The following is a 19396-nucleotide window of genomic DNA, read 5'->3' as shown; positions in this document are numbered from 1 at the left end:
AACTATATATGCCCAGGCGAAACGTCCATCCGTGTCCGGGAGGGCCCTCCGCCGGAATCAGTGCGTATGCGCGAACACGAGTTGGAGAGGAGTTAGAAGCAAGAGGGGAGGGAATGTCTGAGTCTTTTACTTCGTAGTAACACGTGTTGGTGACATCCTCTGGTAGCGTCGACGAGGAGCGCTTAGGGCACACGCGCCAATTCTGAGGGAGCAAGATGAAAAGGAAGGTCTGGTGTAGTGTCATAAAATACACTAGTGAGTCTTTCGCAGCGCGGCTGTTTGAGGGAGCACGAGGAGAGCGAACGTCGAGGTGCGAAGAAGATGATGATGATGGTTGATAGCGGTAGCCTCATTGTATCGGGCTGATGACGTGTCATCTTACCAAAAAAACTAATATATTTATGTTTTACACTCTCCGTTTAATATTAGCGCTGCTCCTAGGGAAGGCACAAAAAACGTATTAGGCACAGAATACTTATTTTTTTCTGTTACAGGTGGTAGCTGTCCTAGGCAATATTCCCCTGTGCTACACTTAAATCCTAGGGCTACTGGAAGCCGAATATTTACCTCATGTAGATTTGGATGGATACCCTCGCATTCTAACACTATGCGCCGCATAGTTTGTTTCTTTTCCGCAGACCACGCATACCCCGACATTTTGTGTATGCTTCCCCACAAAGCTCTTAACTCGCAAGCAACCTGCTCTAGCCTGAAAAAGGAAAGCACTGCCCTTGGAATTATCGTAGAAATTTTCCTTTCTGAATACCAATTTCTCAGCTTTGGAAATCTCTAACGACGTTTTAGCTTCCACTTTTTCTCTCCTTATATTCGTTTATATCTGTCTTGCCTCTTTTTGGTTACCTTGGCTGTCTTGGCTTCTCCAGTGTTCTTTCCGTATTTCATCTTTAAACTTATAGCCCCCCTTAGCAACTGTGTCTCCACGCTTTTCATGTATAGGTACCCAAGAACATTAGCTATACACGTAAGTTGATTCATTGCTCTCAACCTCCTCTCAAAACATATTTTACTCTGCGCTTCTCAAACTTCAAATGACGCCCAGCCCATAACTCCCTGCACTGCTTCGTTAGTTATTTTTCCATGCGCTCCTGAGGCCATACGGCCTACCGTTCTCTGGTTCACTTGAAGGCCTGATAGAACGTCTGATTTTAGGCAGAGTACTGCATTCGCAGATGGATGACCCATAACCATTATTCCTTTCCACATTCCTCTCGCTACTTCATATTTGTTATACCCCCACACAGCTCTATGCTTCATTATACCCGCGCTTCGCTTTCCCTAACCCTAAAGTTGTTCCTCGTGAGTTCTTTAGTAGTTATCCCCTTCGTTTATCCACACTCCCAAATATTTATTCCTTGACTATGGGTAATTCTCCATGCTGTATTGACACTGCGTCAGTGCTAGTGTTATTGAAAACCATTATCCACGATTTTTCTGAGCTAAAAATTCACCCGGGGTCGGTGGCTTCCTGACCGCTAACATTTATGAGCCGTTGCATATCGGTCTGGTTATCAGCTAAAAGAACAATGTCTTCTGCGTATAACATTCCCAGAATACGCTGTTGTATACCACTTCGTCTTGTAACATATGCGTAAGGTTAAACCCTAATTGACTTTCTTCTAGATTCTTTTCTAACCCTGCCATGTAAAGCATAAGCAGTATTGGGCTCGAATGGCATCCCTGTTTCAGTCCCCGATGGGTGCTGACCTGCTGTGCGCATTTCTGTCCTTCCCACATCAGGTGCACTCTATTGTCTTTATAAATTGCGAGAAGGAACTTTATTAACTCGTCATCTAATCCCTGGAGGTTCAGCATTCTCCACAGCAGTTCTCTGTTTACGTTGTCATATGCCCCTTTAATATGCAAGAACGTCCATAATGGTCTATTCTGTGTTTTCGCAGTTTCAATGCACTGTGTTAACGCGAACAAATTATCATCCCATCGCCTGTCTTGTCTAAATCCATTCTTCAGTTCTCCAAGGATTTCATTTTATTCTATCCATGCATGAATTTCTGGTTTTATCACCTGCATTACGAATCTATACACCCCTAACGTTACTGTGAGTGGTCTGTATGAATCAATACTGGCTTTATTGCCTCTGCCTTTATATATTAAATTCATCCTCCTTTCTAGACAATCCTCCGGTATTTGTTCGGTTTGTATCACCTTATCTATTGCCCTCATAAACGATGCCTTACTTTCAGGTTCAAGCGGGTTTATCAGCTGCATTGATATTCCGTCCGGGCCCACTGCTGTTCTGGGGGAAACCTTTTGCTCTGCTTTTTTTCCAGTCAAGGTTGCTCAAACCTACTTCTCTTTCCACAGTCTTCTGTGGCGCTGATGTTATCGGTGCAGGCTTCCCTACCTCTATGTCCCTAAACTTCTGACTAATCACTTGATGAATAAGCGTTAACGCCTGCTCTGCTTCTAAATGTTTTCCCTCCTCATCAATCAAGGATTTTTGATAGATATCATTTCTTGAGCTTAGTAATTTTACATGGTTCCAAAACATCTTGGATGCGCTTTTGTCCTGCTTCCGTATTTCTGCCATCCATTGTTCGCTTTACTGCTTGATCTTTGCTTGCACCATTTTCTGCACTTCTCGTTTCTTTTTTTTTTTTTCGGTAGATATCCCATTTTCCCTTCACTACCTCCGGTTCTATACCAGTTCTTTTTGCCTCTATGTTCTCTCGACGCATTTTTTCGCTGGTACCCTTATATTTCTTTATTCCACCAGCTTCTCGGCTTTCTCTTCCCTTTCCACCGGTTTCGTTGCTTGGCTTCATTCATTTTATTCTTTATGAACGCGATCATTCCGTCGTGCTCCCAATCTTTGTCTGCGTCACCGTCGCGCCGACCCTGCAGCCCGTCCATTGATGGTGGTTTTGCGAAGACGTATGGGTTGCATTTAAGCAAAAATTGTTACGAAATCAAGCCATACGCGTCCGTGTCTTCATTGCACGACGTAAACGGGCATATAAACATAATTGCGTAACAGTTAAAAAACTCTTCAATATACCCGCGTGATAAGCCTTAAGATAAACACCGTGGCCGCCCCTTTGCAGTTTCTCTAGTCAGCACTCTCTACATGGTGTAAGGGCAGAAAATTCTTACGCTTTTTGCGGGCGGATGCGGGCTTGCACACCCTTCACTCTTAACAAAAATTCTAATAAAAAGGTAGTAACGGGTTGTATTTACCAAGGCTGGGTTTGGGCTAGTTCATTTGAGCAAACAGCGCAAGGACGCGGACGAAAAAACGGAAAAAAGACAGTACAAGCGCTGCAGTGCAATACAGCACAGCTCTTGTACTGTCGTTTTTCCGTTCTTTCGTCCGCGTTCTTGCGATGTTTGTTCAAATGATGTATTGACTAACTCTTTATGAACTCTCCTACCCCCAGAACGGTACGTAGGTCCTGCCATTAAGTATGGAACCTAGGGACCTTTGTCCAGTACCGGTCCTCCTAGCGGCCGCCACGGCGAACCTTAACTGCCAGTAAGGCACGCTCCCAAAAATGTTTGGCTTTCGGGGAACTCGAGCAAGAAACGTTCTCGTCCTGCAGTCCCTCCCGCATCCACTCGACGCCCGTGCTTTTCACATGAATGTCAAGGCAGCAGGCGCGCGCTCGCGTGACTACTCTGCAGTGGCCGAAGCGCCCCTTTTTCTTCACTTTTTTATTTCATTTTCGTTGCTCCGTCACTGGTAGCCAAGTGCTCGCAGCGTGGTCAGCCTCAAACATTTTTGTCCCTTTCTTTTGAAAGCCTTTTTTGTGGGCACGTAGGAACTCACTGCGAACTGCCCAAAAAGAGTAAATAAAAACGTGCAGTTCTAGGAAGCATAGCCGCTTCCCAAGCAGCAAGCTGAGGGGGTGCCCATTTGTTTATTTCGCCAAAGGTTACTGCCAAGAATGGCGGAACGGCAACCCGCGCATGCGCAGATCGCTACTGGAAAAAGGTCCATTGCTATCGTTACTAGTCTAGATCGTGCACTTAGTAACTACTGCTTGTTTGATACTAAATTCAATGATAGCAACAAAATTCTATGAAGTATTGAATGTAATAACTACGGCAGTTTTCCAACTCCAAATCACGATTAAAAAGTTTTTGCAAATCCACATGCTGACTTGTATGCCGACATTAAAAGGCATAATTCTGAAATTATCGCTAAAATATTTGATTTTTGCGACAAGCCCACTGACTCTATCAGGGGACTTTCCGCTGCTGACTATAAAAGCAAAAAAATAGATGTATTTCTAAGGTAACTAAGTCACACTTGCTCTCCTCGTGAATCCCGTTGGTTTTCCTGCTCAATTTATTCGTTGTCTAAGCTAGATATGTGCGTGTTGAATGTGTGTATGTCGTGCTGCGCGCTCAGCTGATCGACAGAGAGTTTCAGCACTCCGTATGTTCCGTCTGTTCCGTAGTTACCGTGTTGACCGGGACCCGACTGCGCCTGCACGCGCGGAAAGGGCGAGGAGGCGCACCCCACCGTGACGAATGCACGGGCATGGCGAGGGCCGGCCCGCGGGACTACCGCAACGACTGCCAAAGTGCCCAGACCGGTCCATGTCAACACGGTAACCACGTACAACACGGAGCATACGGAGTGCTAAAATTCTCTATTTGGGTTCGTGGCCAGTTAGTATATACTGAATGACCAGTCCCTCCCGCACCAAGCACCTAGTGCGGGATGGTCCCAAAAGCACGAAGTACCTAGTGGATACTGTGACAAGTAACTAATTTGCGTTCTGTTAGTTTTTTTTTAAGAGCAACGCGTTGCGGGAGCCATCAACCGCAATGAACACTTCATGCCCGACATACAATGTCATTTTCAGTGTTTGATGTTTAGGCATGTATCACATAATTGGGAACGCACCGCACCGCTCATAACATTTGTATTGTTAAGTCGGCATCCTATGGACTTAAAGGAGCCATGAAGAGAAAACAAAAGTTTGTTTTATTCGAAAGATTAGGTGTTTCAAATTCATAGTACCCTAAGCGCTTTCCCGGAAGCAAATGATGCTTTATTCAGTGAGAAATAAGGCAATTTAAGCCAAAATTTTAAATCTCCCGCTAAATTGCACATTTCGTGACGTGAACAATGGCGTCATACGAGCCGGTCCATGAAACAGAGACTTAGTATGTCGACTCCATATAGCACCCACATGCGGGAATCAAACCAAGACGGCGGCCATTTTAAAAATACTAGTAAAACCTAGTGCACCCGCAGCCCTAGTCATGGAATCACCTGATCCGGAGAACAAAACTCTCGCCGAGAAGCTCGGGCTTGCATTTAACAACCTCACACCACTTGAACGCTCAATGCTTCTAAGTGCACGAGCGGCAGGAGTTGTGGGATACGCGGATGGACCGAAAAGCGACCATTCCGCGATAGCCACAACAGACGAACACCCAGCCGTCGGCACCGCTGCCTCGTCAGCCCCGTCGCGACGGACGAATACAGACTGGTACGTATGTGCCGTATTTTTATTACGGTTAATAATAGTTCAATTTCAGTAGCAGTATCGTTTATGCCAGTTGGCCGGTGTTGTGTATGGAAAGCCGTTCGCGCGAGCTCTCTGCTTCGACCAGAAAGATTGTACGAGATTTCGGCGCACGATAAAGATCCCCAGGTGGTCAAAATTAATCCGGAGCCCTCCACTACGGCGCGCCTCATCGCCTGCGTTGCGTCGGCGCGTTAAACCCCACAATCAATCAATCGACCAGAAAGATACGAGCGTCAATGCGCGGTGTGTACGGCATTTTTTTCCTCCAAGGTCAGAGAGCTTTGACGGCGATTTGACGAAGTCGGCGACGAGCGCCAGCATGTTCCAGGAGTGAGCTAACGTGAGGGTCCCTGCCGTAATCACTTCCTCGGAAATGAAGCGAGTACACTCGTACTTCCTTTAGCTCTCTTTCTCCTCCGTTTGCAAAGTTCACAAAACGTAGCCACTTGCTTCGCCGAGGTTCGTCGTTGGGCAACACATGAAAGGAGATCTCCTCACCGGCGGGGATGTCGCACTCCCTCGACGATTTGCCCCTACTACATGGGCATTTCAAAACGTAGCAACGAAATTTCGTTGTAAAGTACTCGAACAGACTGAAGTTTTTAGTGGTTGTAAACTGGAAACGAGCTCCTAACAATAGCAGCAAGCCAACACCATTCCGAAACTGCGACGACTGTCACTATCTCGTCGCTGCTTGCTGTTCCTTACTCCCCTCGTTTCTATTTTTACCTTTGCTGGTTGGCGATATGACGGCCAACCTCCTGTGAAGGGATTACGATACCAAGCAAGGTCGCGGCTGTGCGTGCTGGGACGGTTCGTTGGCCCCGAAGAGCCTCGAACCCGAAAATTCGTCTGCGCGACGGTGGCGACGGCGAGATGTCGAGTTCGGCTGGCGGTAGTTTCGTACGCATTGGCGTACACGCTTGCGGGTTTATTCGGAACTTCAACCGTTTGCTCCACCGTTCTTATAATGTCATAAAAGGAATGTGCAGTATGTTTAACGGGCATATATAGCTCCCCATGCAAACTGGTAAGCCCTGCCTAACTTGCGTTTGCTTTTGCCGGCCTCCGCCAATCGCAGAGCATTCTCGTGTGACATCATAGGTTCTGTTGCGGGAAATGAGCTGGTGGGTCGCATGGTCATTCCCTTTTTTCCTAATTATGTAGCTTATTTGAGCGAAGTTTGTGTTAAAAGTGGTGTCAGTATGGTTCTAACGAGGCAATCTTTCGAATGAACCAAACTTGTGTTTTCTCTTCATGGCTCCTTTAACTCGCAAGACGCGGGAGCTTCGGCAGCTGAGCGCACAGTTTCGGGTTCTGCGATAAGAAACCTGCAGCGCTTTGCTGGGACATACAGGCATGCAACGGCGCATCTGCGCGCAAGAATCGTAGAACAACCCCCCTCCCTCCCCGTTTCCCCTATCTAACACGCTCCCTTCCATAGGTCACTTCCTTTTTATATGTATGTCTAATTGTTGGCCTTGAGCCCTTGGGCTCTGGACAGCAGGATGGCCCAGCCAGCAGGATGGCCCGGGGTTGATCTTCCGGGCGGAAGCTGAGCAGCACGGTCTCCCACCGCTCACTGTTAGTGATTGTGCGGCCATTCGTGACCGCCTGCGGACATTTCCAATTCATTGCGCTAGGCCCGCGCGTTTCTGGCATCTATGACACTCGAGTGAGGAGCACCCTGTGTAGCAATAGCTATACACAAGTGGGTTTGGATGTGAGTGGGTCCGTAAAGGAGTCGCCAGACCACCGAACATCGCTTACTGAGGGGTAGGTGCGCGAGTGAGTAGCGGGCTCGGGATAAACGATGACTTGTAATGTCGCTGTATGACACAAGCCTGTCCCTGCCCGACATGCATAAGTGCCGTACCCGCTCGGTCGATAAAGCCTCGAGCGGCTTCGTGCGCCGACTCGTTCGCTGCAAGGCCGGAATGCATGGGTGGGGGTCCAAATTAAGTTCATCTCGCCTGACCGGTTTTCGGGGTGGAGACCAGAAATTAGAATTGCAGACCCTTGATATTTGTCTTCGTGAGAAATTCACAATATCTTACATGTAGTTGCTAATGATTGTCTTGATTTTTGTGGAGGAAACCGTGGCTAGAGCAATGGCTGCCTCTTCTCGAACCACCGAATCTCTCTTGCGGATCAAGAAGGAGGCGATGGAGTTACCCTGATTGTTGACCACAGCTACAGCCATTGCTTCACGCCCAGCGTAATCGGCCGCGTCCGCGTAGGCAACGTTCTCAGCTTTTTCAGAGCGTTTTTGCAAGGCACGGGCTCTGGCCTCTCGCCGCCCCTGGTTATGTATAGGATGCATGTTACGCGGGAGCGGAGAAATGTAAAGGTTTTTTTGTATATTTGGGCAAAACAAAAGAAATGTAGGGGCGATTGGTGAAAGTTACTTTTTCTAAGGCTTGAAAGGCGATAATAAGATTGCTGACTCTCTTGTGGCGCCAGTCAGTCGTGCACCTCCATTAACTCGCGTCAATCCCCGTTTCGAGGTTCGACACGATATTCCGCTGGAACGATGGCGGGCACCGCAGTGCCTTCAAGGTAAGCACAGATTCGACGAGGGCAGCGCGTTAATCAGCCAGCAGTCATGCTCACGTAGGCATCATCCCCGCATCGGCCTGACTGTTATACACACCTGCGCCCGCAGGACATCTAGGCGAAGGCTGTGCACCATCTATTTTAGCACGAAAGTGTTTTATTCCCGGATACACCAAGATTTCGCTGACGTCATATCCGTCACGGAAGTGGCGCCAGTACAACGAAGCAAGTGGCCCGTAAAGGGTGCACCCCTGCACACAGGGTCTTCTTGCGGGGAAGCAACCTTTAGTACCAAAGAATACGTTATACTTAGGGTTGTTCGTTTTCGGGTTTTATATTTTCACAAGAAAGTGTTTTATGCCGCGATACCCCAAGATTTCACTGCCGTCGTAACCGTCATGGAAATGACGCCCGTACACCTTTGCCGAAGCGACCCGCCAGCAGGACGTCGCTCGCTAAAGAACACCAACAGGACAGCCGCAGACCCGCAAATCATGCTCAGCTGCAGATTTCACTGCACATTTCACTTTCGAGTTTTACTGATTCCTATGACAGAGGAATCAACTACAGCTTTTTTTTTTACTTCAAATAGCTCGTTCACACGTATCACACCCAGCGCGCCTTCGGTATATATGCACTCTGTAGGTTACCCCTTGCTGGCGTCCCTTTGGGAAAAAGGTTTGGAGGAGTTAATGTAACTCACAATGGAAGCCTCGCCCGCGAAACTCCATAGTGAGCTGTCTCTTTGGTGTCAGTTCGTGGCCGTGTCCAGTGTTCGTAGGACACCACCGACACGGACCGATGCTTGTCACGAATCGACTTTTACGTTGCTCCAGCATGTTTCAGCCGGTGAAAAAAGTCGCGCACGCACGGAATAGTCCCCGTTTCCACTCACCGCCATCTTTCACTTCAGCCATCAATTCGTTTTCACAGCTAATGTTTCACACAGGCCGCCGATCCTCTCGCGAAAGCTTCAGCCCTGGAACTTCTTCATGGAAGCACGTTGAGCAATCGGGCAGAATGTGTTTTCCTTAATGTCAGTGCTGTCTCAACTGCCATTTTCGAGCAACTGGTTGACAGCAAGCCTGTTAGGTAACGTTCTTAATTTTTATTTTGCAAACGCGTCCCTCTCTCTCCTCCAGTATTCGCCTCCTTTCATGGACCGCACTTCTGCCACACGTGGTACATGAGCCGGGAGTTCACCATCAGCGTCACGGCCGTCGTGCTGGTGCTGCCGCTGAGCATGCTCCCGCGCATGGAGTTCCTCCAATACGCCAGGTACTCTCGTCACGGCTTCCCATCCTCGAATATACCGGCTTCAACCCTTCCACAAACAAGTTAGGTCAAATGAGTTCGTAACATTCAAGCCTTCCTTTGACTAACTTGTTTGTGGAAGGGTGTGTTTGTTATGGAAGGAAGATGGGTCAAGCCGAGATGGGGTGTGACCCATCTCGATCTGCGCGCCATATTATAACCGAATTCACTACTGTACAGCTATGCACAAATGGAATGTGGGCAGGAAAATATGAACCAGCACACGCGAAATCGAAGAATTATGGTTCGTGGAGATCACACAACGGCGCGGTTGCGGTACATTTGCAGAGTCACATTTACAGACTTCGTCCTTGTTATGAAACCATGCGAAAATGTGACTTGCATGGAGACTTTTACGCGGTTTGTGTGTTTCAGTTCACATTTTCGCGTTCGCATTTCATTTGTCCATGACTATACGAACCACAGCGTAGTGGAAGGAACGAAGTGTATGAAAGGATAGCCGTTTGGGAAAGGTTCATTTACTTGGGGCATTTTTGAGGGCGGAACCTTGTTTTCTGCTGTAACAATCGGTTGCGTGGTCCAACGTTTGCCATCGCCATTTCTATACACACGAGGCCGCTGAAGGACACCAAGATATCTCCGTTACACGAATTTTATTTGTGTATTTGGAAATTGTGTGTGCAATAGGATTTTAGGTGTACTGCGGTACTCTTCATCCATGGAGCAGTTTTCGTTGAGCGCTTTTTGTGCAGTGCCCAAAACACGTTCAACGAAAACTGCTCCGGCCCCGCAGTGAGGCCGCCGTAAGAATGCTGACATGGCGCGGCGGTTAACTTGGGTGCGAAAATAAACGCAGATTCAGATGGGCCCATCAAATACCTTACTGTGCCTTAGAATGCCTTGTTTCCTGACAAACCAACAGGATATGCCAGTGGCTAACGCAGGATTTCAGTGTAGTCCTGTATTATCTAACAAGTGAATAGTGTTGAACCGAGAACATACAGTTGTCAGTTTTATTTTTTTTTTTAACTTTGGTTATACTATCCCAGCCCGCAGCAAATTTGGTATGCATACCATGTTTTCTACCGAGGAGCAAGTCTATATAAAAAATTGGAACACGGGACGCGCCTGAAGACTACAGGAATTGTTGGATCGTAGTGCGTCAAGTCTGTATTCCCATAGTTTGCTTTAACTCGGATATTCCTCCGCCCCCCCCCCCCCCCCTACATTGCTATATATAGACGAGCTGCATGGTGCACATAACCGTCATCATATACTTAACATTACATGTGCTTAAGATTTTTTCGGTTTCTGCAGGCTCATGCAAAAAAGTGCGAGGACCACTGTAACTGACGTTCGCCGTTTCACTGGTCACGCAGCACCCTGGGTATAGTGGCTGTGCTCTATCCCTGCATCTTGACGTTAATGGAGTACTTCTCGGTCTCGCGTTCCAAGGACGTGCACGTCAAAAATTGGTAGGTTCCCGGTAGCTTATTTACCCCATCCTTTTTCTTTTCTTTTTTTAACGCTGTGCTCAGGTATTCGCTCCTAATTCGTTGTTCTTTTGTTGTTGTTTTTTTCAGGCCAACAAGCTTGTACGATGTCCTTCTCAGCATGCCTGTGTTTTGTTTCGCCTACCAGGTGAGCTGTAGGGAGTTGACCACGGTACATTGTATCCCGCAAGGCCTGCGAACCGTGCTTCACCGAATTATGGTGCCGAACGAATCTATAAAGAAATCTACGCTGGGCGTAAAAAAAAAAGGTTTATGGCACCGAAGGTGGTAGACGTACATCTGTCATGCAGGACGATAGTCGGAGCGCATTTTACGTATACACAAGCGCAAATTATAATCTCATTGCCTCATGTTGCTAACGGAGTGGCGGCAGTGGCCCTGATGTCCTGCATTATGAACGCTCAAAAGAACAAGGGGTGTACGGTTGGCTACTATACACAGATCGCATTCGGGCTGATTTGCGGAAAACGTTCCAATTATCAACAGAGTGGTCGGTGAGACGACACAATATCGCAGGTGACGACGTAGATCCGGAGCCAAAAGTTTACAGGACACCATTTCGACTTTTAATGTTAATTTTTCTGCTCTCTGGGGGCTCAGCATTTCAGCTAGACTTGCAAACGAGGCACCACACTTCACGGTATTGCCATCATACGCGTGGCAGGATCTTATCCCCCAGGGTGGAGAGAAATTGACATGGAAAGTCCGAATCGTGTCCTGTAAATTTTTGACCCCGGGTGTACGGGGTCCCGCCTTCGTGCTAATTTAGATGCTACCGGGAGCCGTCGTACAGTCATGACCAAACAGGTGCGTGGTAATATATCACGAAGGTTTTCAGATTGCGATTTAGTTTTTGTTAAGGTGATAGACGTGATGAAACTTCGTGTAGTTATTGTTTTACCTTAGGGGTCAACAATGCTGCAATGCATTTTTTTTTTAAACGCATTTCACATCATTTTGAACCTGCTTTTCCCAGTTCCGTGTAGCTGCCCGAACAGCTGGAGAAGCGGCTTCGTTATATAATTTACTGTTTTATTCAGCTTATTTTATTAAAATACACAATTATTCAGAACAGCGCTCTATGCTTTCTAAATGTTTTACGCTTTTTGAAAGGACCTTGTCTAGCTGTGCTTCTGTGAAGTCGACATGGTGTTCGGTTAGTCGTGGGGTCCTGCTTCCCCGAATGATTGTAAATGTTACCCTCGACTGCATCCCCCCGATTGTAACTGCGTAATATGACGACATAAGTGCAAAGAGAAAAAAAGAGGCACAGAGGAAGGCGACATTTGATACAATGGATTAGAATCGCCAATTCGTAACATGAATGACACTGCAACCGAAAGTGACGTCACCAGTTATGTTGTGTGAAGCCAGGTCATTTTAGGTTGTGGCGTATCATTCACTTTCCGTGACGCCAACACCCGTGACGCAATGAAGTGCAGTGCAGTAAAGCAGCAGCGGGCGCGGAACTACGGGATCTTGCGGCTGAAGAGAGACTAAAACGATTCATAAACGCTGTCCGTTAGCCCTAATCAAATGTACAGTCTTGGTCAATTGACTCCAACCCATGCCAAAAGTTACCAGGCCACACATAATTAAGCATAAGCTTAACTCTCGAGTGCAGACCCGCCGCGGTGGCTCAGTGGCTAAGGCGTTGCGCTGCTGAGCACAAGGTCGCGGGTTCGATTCCCGGCCGCGGCGGCCGCTTTTCTGATGGAGGCGAAAAGCAAAAACGCCCGTGTGTACGAGATTTCGGCGCACGATAAAGATCCCCAGGTGGTCAAAATTAATCCGGAGCCCTCCACTACGGCGCGCCTCATCGCCTGCGTTGCGTCGGCGCGTTAAACCCCACAATCAATTAATCAACTCTCGAGTGCAATCACATCTTTGCTACAAGAACAATGAATAGCGCTTTTGCCAAGTTCGCGATACAAAATATTTCGTTGATTTCGGTAGTCATAAGCAACTGAATTGCCCGCAGGGGCACCTTGTCTATTTAAGGTGACGGTAGTGGCGACACCGCGGACCCCGAGCCCATGTGGGTTGGACCCACCCACGCCCCGGCTGTGCGTGGCTTAGCCGTGTCCAGGGAAAAGGGCATCCTGGTGGCTGAGCCAAAGCCAGGGTTGTTTTGGACCTTTACGGCCCCCTGGTGGCGGCAACACGCCACTTTGGCCCCCGCTTCCTGCAGATGGTACTCCAGGATTGACCCGCCCTGGGGAAAGCAGCCAGTCGCCTTTTCCTATCTCCCTCACTCTCTCTCTTCTTCTGTCCTGTCATCTTTCCATGCCTGTCCTGTCACCTACTCTTTTCCTGTTTTTTCCCTTTTACCCTCAGGCGGCAAGGGTTAACTTTGTGTAAAATGGCCTACCTAGACCACTTTTCATAAAGTTATAGTGGCCACGTATGGCTAGCGTGACTACCTGCACGCTCCCCTGGTTGGGCTCCGTGGTGGGCGGCCAGCGTGGCCACCGAAAAACACCAGCTATTCACATGGCTAAAAATAAGACACCTCTTGATCGGTCCCTGAAAAGGGCCCGGACCGAAGTCATCTCCCAGCACCTGCTGCAAAAAAACGGTGACAACTTCTCACGGTTTTTTGTAGTTCAAGGAGTAGAGGAGCCCATGCAAACAAAGTCTCCCTTTGCAATTGCCAAGGCCCTCAATCAGCTAGTCGGGACAAACTACAACGCCAGGAAACTCCAGAATGGAGATGTACTGGTAGAAGTGCACACCAGAGAGCAGAGTGCAAAAATCGTGCAACTCGCAAAAATCGACAACACGAACGTGACAGTGACAACGCACCGATCGCTAAACTTATCTAAAGGCGTGATCTCCGAGTCCGAGCTTTTCCACTGCTCCGACGCGGAGATTGAGACCGAACTGGCGGAACAAGGAGTGGTCGCAGCACGTAGAATATTGATAAGGAAAAATGGAGAGGAAATTAAAACCAAACATGTTGTCTTAACATTCAGCTCTACTACGCCACCGGACTCAGTAAATGCAGCGTATCTGCGCTGCAGGGTGCGGCCCTACATTCCAAACCCAAGGCGCTGCTTTCAGTGCCAACGGTTTGGTCACGGGTCTGGATCTTGTCGCGGCAAACCCACATGCGCTAGGTGTGGAGGAAAAGCGCATGAGAACGAAAGATGCGAAAAAGAACCCCACTGCGTTAACTGTTCTGGCAACCATGGTGCGTACTCCAGATCCTGTCCGGTCTGGAAGAATGAGAAAGAAGTAATGACCATCAAGACGACACAGAATCTATCTTACCCTGAGGCTAAGAGAAGGCTAAGTTTCCAACAAAAAGGAACTTTTGCGGAGGTGGTGCGGCGGGGGCCGGCGCCATCGCTGGTGTCTGTAGGCACACAGGTCGAGCTGAGGGACCTGGTGTCAGCGGTACGGCCCCCTCCTGTCCCAGAGGCTGGGCTGCCCCAACGCCCGGCACTGACTCAGTCCACGCAGGTGGACCGAGTGGACCGCTCAGCGGACTGCTCACTCCCGCAGCCCTCTACACAAGTCGGGCCAGATGCCGTTGTACCGGCTACCGATGGGGTGAAGGAGGCTTCGGGGCTAACACGCAGCTCAGCGGGTTCTGCCCCGGCTGCACGGTCGGCTCCCCCTTCTCGGGGGACGGTCGACACGCCCCAGAAGAAGGCGCCGCCGGGAAGTGGCACTGCCGCAGGTGCGGCTCCTGCACGGCAACGGCCTGGGGAACCCCCCGACCCTCGAAGGGTACCGAAGGGCCGCGGGAAGCCTGGGCGTCCTGCAGGCGACAGTAGGAAAGAGGGAGAGGAGGAGATGGACGTGACCTCACTCATACCTCCTTGAATACAAAAGAGAAAACCCAAAAAGACTGGTATGGTGCGGATAATACAGTGGAACTGTCGTGGGCTATTGTGTAACATAGATGACATTCACGAATTGTTGGAGAAGTCCCAACCATCTATTGTCTGTCTTCAGGAAACTCATTTATCTCCTGTGCACAATAATCCTTTCAGAAAATACAATCTCCACCGCAAAGACAGGACAAACTCACTTGTATCTGCTGGAGGAGTGGCAATCGTCACTCCCCAGTCGATCTCAACGAACGAACTGAAGCTTCAAACCACTTTAGAGGCAGTAGCCATAAGAACGCACATTGGAATAGCCCTCACGATTTGCTCCCTGTATATTCCACCAACCGCTCCAGTGACCCAGAACGATCTGTCCAGACTCATAGATGAGTTGCCTGAGCCTTTCCTATTGCTGGGGGATCTCAATGCGCACAATGTACTGTGGGGAAGTGCAAGAAGTGACGCACGAGGCCGACTTATCGAGGCTGTAGTGTCCGCAACTCCTTTGCATTTATTCAATAATGGGAGTCCCACTTACATATGCTCATCAACCCGCACCGAATCATGTATTGACATCTCTCTTGCAACGCCATCCCTAAGTACCTTTTTCACTTGGTCAACACTTCAAAATCCTCTCGGCAGTGACCACTACCCGGTTTTTCTGGACTCCACACCGGCAGTACCCATGCTACCAGTGCGCACCAAAAGGTGGAAGTTGGAGGAGGCCAACTGGTCTCTGTTCGAACAAGCATGTAAAATCGAATTGCACGAAATACAGGACTTGAGTGCAGATGAAACTTGCAGCCTAATAACTTCACGGCTCTTGGAAGCTGCAAAAGTGTCTATTCCCGAGTCCTCCGGGACACTCCCCAGGAGGTCAAAGCCGTGGTGGAACTCTGATTGCAAGGATGCCCGTAGGAAGCAAAACTGCGCATGGTCCCGTTTCAGACGCTACCCCACTGCCGAATGTCTAATAAACTTCAAACGACTCAGAGCAGAGGCGCGCAAGATAAGACGTCAGTCGAAAAAGGCTTCATGGCAGGACTTTGTAAGTTCCATAAGTAGTAACGTAAGCACAAAAACGGTCTGGGATAGGGTCAGGAAAGTGAATGGAACGTATAGTGCATTTACTATGCCACTTTTTGATGGTAGCAAAAGCCTTGCTGAGCAGGCAAACATTCTAGCTGAATATTTTGCCAAAGTGTCCAGTTCAGCCCAATACTCTGAATCATTCCTCAGGTATAAAGAACGGGCTGAAAAAAGTATAATTAAGATAAACCTGAGTAATGAAGAAGCATATAACGCACCTTTCTCTATGGCTGAACTACTTCTGGCGATTGCTCAGGGAAGCAGTCGGGCTGCAGGACCAGACCGAATACATTATGAAATGTTAAGACATCTAACCCCAAGAACCTTAAAAGTCATACTGCATTTCTTTAATAAAATATGGTTTGAAGCCTACTTTCCAGTAGCGTGGCAGGAAACCATTATGCTCCCACTACTGAAGCCAGGTAAAGACCGTAGTGAACCAGCAAGCTACAGGCCAATTGCCTTGACAAGCTGCCTCGGGAAATGTTTTGAACGGATGATCAACAAGCGGCTCACTCACCTTCTTGAAGAAAATCACGTTATTGATGCCCTTCAGTTTGGTTTCCGTGCAAGGCACTCAACAACTGACCACCTTCTCCGTCTAGAAACGAAAATTAGGGAGTCCTTTGTTCAACGACAACACTGTGTCTCCGTATTTTTCGACTTGTCGAAGGCTTATGACACCACATGGAAATATGGTACAATGCTAGATCTGCAGGGTTATGGTGTAAAAGGCAGAATGCTTGGAATGCTGAAAAGTTACCTTTCCAATCGCTCCTTTCGAGTGAAATTTGGAACAGTATTATCGGATGTGTACACTCAAGAAAATGGCGTACCTCAGGGAGGTGTTCTTAGTGTTACCTTGTTCCTAATCAAGCTAAACTCAGTCGCACGTGTAATACCGAAATCTTTGATGTATTCGCTTTATGCGGACGATATTCAGATCAGCTTTTCCTCGTGCAACTTAGCATCCTGCGAAAGGCAACTGCAAATGGGCATCAACCGTCTAGTGCAGTGGGCCGAGGAAAATGGATACAACTTTTGTGCAGAAAAAACAGTCTGTGTGCCTTTCAGTCTGCACCGAGGAATTGTGTTAGATCCTCAGCTGCACATAAAATCGGCCCAAATCCCTGTTCGAACTGAGCACAAATTTCTTGGCTTAATATTTGACCAAAAGTTAACATTTAAAAGCCATGTTAATTATCTAAAACACAAATGTCTGAAATCAATGAATGTTTTAAAACATTTATCCTACAGAACGTGGGGCTCAGATCGCACCTGCCTTTTGCGGCTGTACAACAGTCTAATCCGTTCCAAGTTGGATTATGGCTGCTTTATCTATGGATCTGGTCGCGAATCTGTACTCAAAGCGCTCGACACCGTTCACCACTGTGGCTTGAGAATAAGCAGCGGAGCCTTCCGGACATCTCCGGTGCAAAGCCTGTATGCAGAAACCAATCAATGGTCACTTAACAAACGGAGAGTACTCCTCGGAAACATGTACATAATGAGAATTCTTTCCTGCACAACTCACCCTTGTCGACAGCTGTTTCTGAAACCACACTTTGAAACTCTCTTTACCAACAGGCCTCGGACTATTCCAACCATGTTTTTCAGGTACCGCATTCTTAATGAAGCCCTTGACTTTTATGTAGATGATACCATGCTGGTCACCCACAGTACCGGTTATGCTCCATGGGAATACCGCAAGCCACAATGTGACTTTTCCCTGCTGAAGTACAATAAGCACAACACTCCCAAAGAACTACTACAGCAAGAGTTCTTAGATATCCAGTTCAGGTATGCTGGATGTGCTACTTACTTCACGGATGGTTCCAAAGGAGAAAGACATGTGGGAGCAGCTGCAATTGGACCTTATAATGACGAATGCCAACAGCTCAGACCTGACGCTAGTATCTTCACTGCCGAACTGCATGCCATACAGCTCGTTTTAAACAAAGTATGCACTGAAAGGACACCACAGTCAATCATCTTCTCTGATTCTCTCAGCGCGCTAGCAGCCCTGTGTTCAGGAAACAAAACCAAAAATCCACTTGTCCAACAAGTACTTAACCAACTAATGGACTGTAGCAAAAATCACTTAGACGTGAGTTTCTGTTGGGTACCGAGTCATGTAGGAATTGACGGCAATGAAAAGGCAGATGCCCTCGCAGCCCAGACAAAAGAGCTGGAGGTGACAGAAACTCGTTTACCCTACCAGGATTACAGACGGAGACTAAAATTATCAATAACGAAGAAGTGGCAGTCTGAATGGACAGAACTCAATGAAAACAAGCTCCACCTTGTGAAGCCGCACCTGAGAGAGTGGCAGAGCTGCAGACATAAAGAAAGATTTGTTGAGGTGGTGTTATGTCGCCTAAGAATTGGGCACACGCGCTTGACCCACAACTTCCTATTGCTGGGAGAAGACCCTCCAGAATGTGAGCAATGTGGGAAGCGCCTTACAGTAATACACATACTTATCGAGTGTCCTAGTTACGAAAACAAACGTCGGGAATTTTTTTCCCACTTTTATAAATTTCAAGTTCCATTGCACCCTGCTTTACTGCTTGGCGATGAACCCCTGGTTCCCTTGGAAAAGGTTTTTAAATTTTTGAGTGCCATCAAGCTTTTAGACAAACTTTGATATTACCATGTTACATCATTTTTTCTTGAGGGGTTTTTAAATTTTTGACTGCACTCAAGCTTTTACAGAAACTTTGATTTTACCACTTTACATGATTTTTACTTGAGCCTTTTACCGCAGTGTGTTCAAAATATTTACCTTGTGTCTGGCGCATTATAGCCAAATTTGGCTGCTGCGCCAATAAAATCCAAATTCATTCATTCATTCATAAGCAACTGCATTGAATTATTTGTAACCTGGAAACTTTCGGAATGGCGTGGGGACTTGTGACCGACACCGCACATTGGTCACTAATGTAGGAAAGTGTCCATTTTAATGCACTGACGGTGTCTGCAAGCGGACAAGGCCTTTCACTTTTTTCCATCTCCGCGCAGAGCCACGAGATAGCGATTTCGGCGTATGCGGCCCTGCGTGAGCGCTCGCTGTGCAAGATGGCCAAGGCGACCGTCTGCAGCATGGTGCTGCTGATGGTCGTGTATTGCATGGTGGGCAGCTTCGGATACCTTGCCTACGGCTCGGCAGTGCGCGCCGACGTGATGGAGATGTTCGATGCCAATCAGTCCTGGGTGCTCGTTGGACTCGTGGCGCTCATCTTAAAGATGGCCGTCACCTACCCACTAATGGCGCTGTGCGCCAGGTTTGTGCTGCCTTACCCTTGCTTCTTCTCCTGCTTGCATGCACACCCGCCGCGATGGCTCAGTGGCTAAGGCGTTGCGCTGCTGAGCACGAGGTCGCGGGTTCGATTCCCGGCCGTGGCGGCCGCTTTTCTGGTGGAGGCGAAAAGCAAAAACGCCCGTGTGTACGAGATTTCGGCGCACGATAAAGATCCCCAGGTGGTCAAAATCAATCCGGAGCCCTCCACTACGGCGCGCCTCATCGCCTGCGTTGCGTCGGCGCGTTAAACCCCACAATCAATGCTTGCATGCACGTAGGTCTGTCAATGGCCATCGTTGCTCT

The 19396-nt window shown here is 48.1% G+C and overlaps 1 protein-coding gene across 2 annotated transcripts in view; it reads left to right on the top strand.

Moving 5' to 3' along the window:
* The window catches only part of LOC144155181 (sodium-coupled neutral amino acid transporter 7-like), a 61682-nt gene that overhangs the window by 30004 nt on the left and 12282 nt on the right, over positions 1–19396 (top strand). For both annotated transcript variants that reach the window (XM_077686473.1, XM_077686472.1), the window contains 4 exons: positions 9221–9356; positions 10733–10828; positions 10937–10994; positions 18814–19076. In XM_077686473.1, coding sequence (XP_077542599.1) covers positions 9221–9356; positions 10733–10828; positions 10937–10994; positions 18814–19076 — 553 coding nt within the window. The remainder of the gene's footprint in view (positions 1–9220; positions 9357–10732; positions 10829–10936; positions 10995–18813; positions 19077–19396) is intronic.

This window comes from Haemaphysalis longicornis, unplaced genomic scaffold (genome assembly GCF_048455015.1).
Source record: "Haemaphysalis longicornis isolate Haplotype H1 unplaced genomic scaffold, Haemaphysalis longicornis Haplotype H1 scaffold_1, whole genome shotgun sequence".
Lineage (NCBI taxonomy): Eukaryota > Metazoa > Arthropoda > Arachnida > Ixodida > Ixodidae > Haemaphysalis > Haemaphysalis longicornis.
The sequence above is the reverse complement of the archived record's forward strand: the minus strand, read 5'-3'. Positions and strand labels throughout refer to the sequence as shown.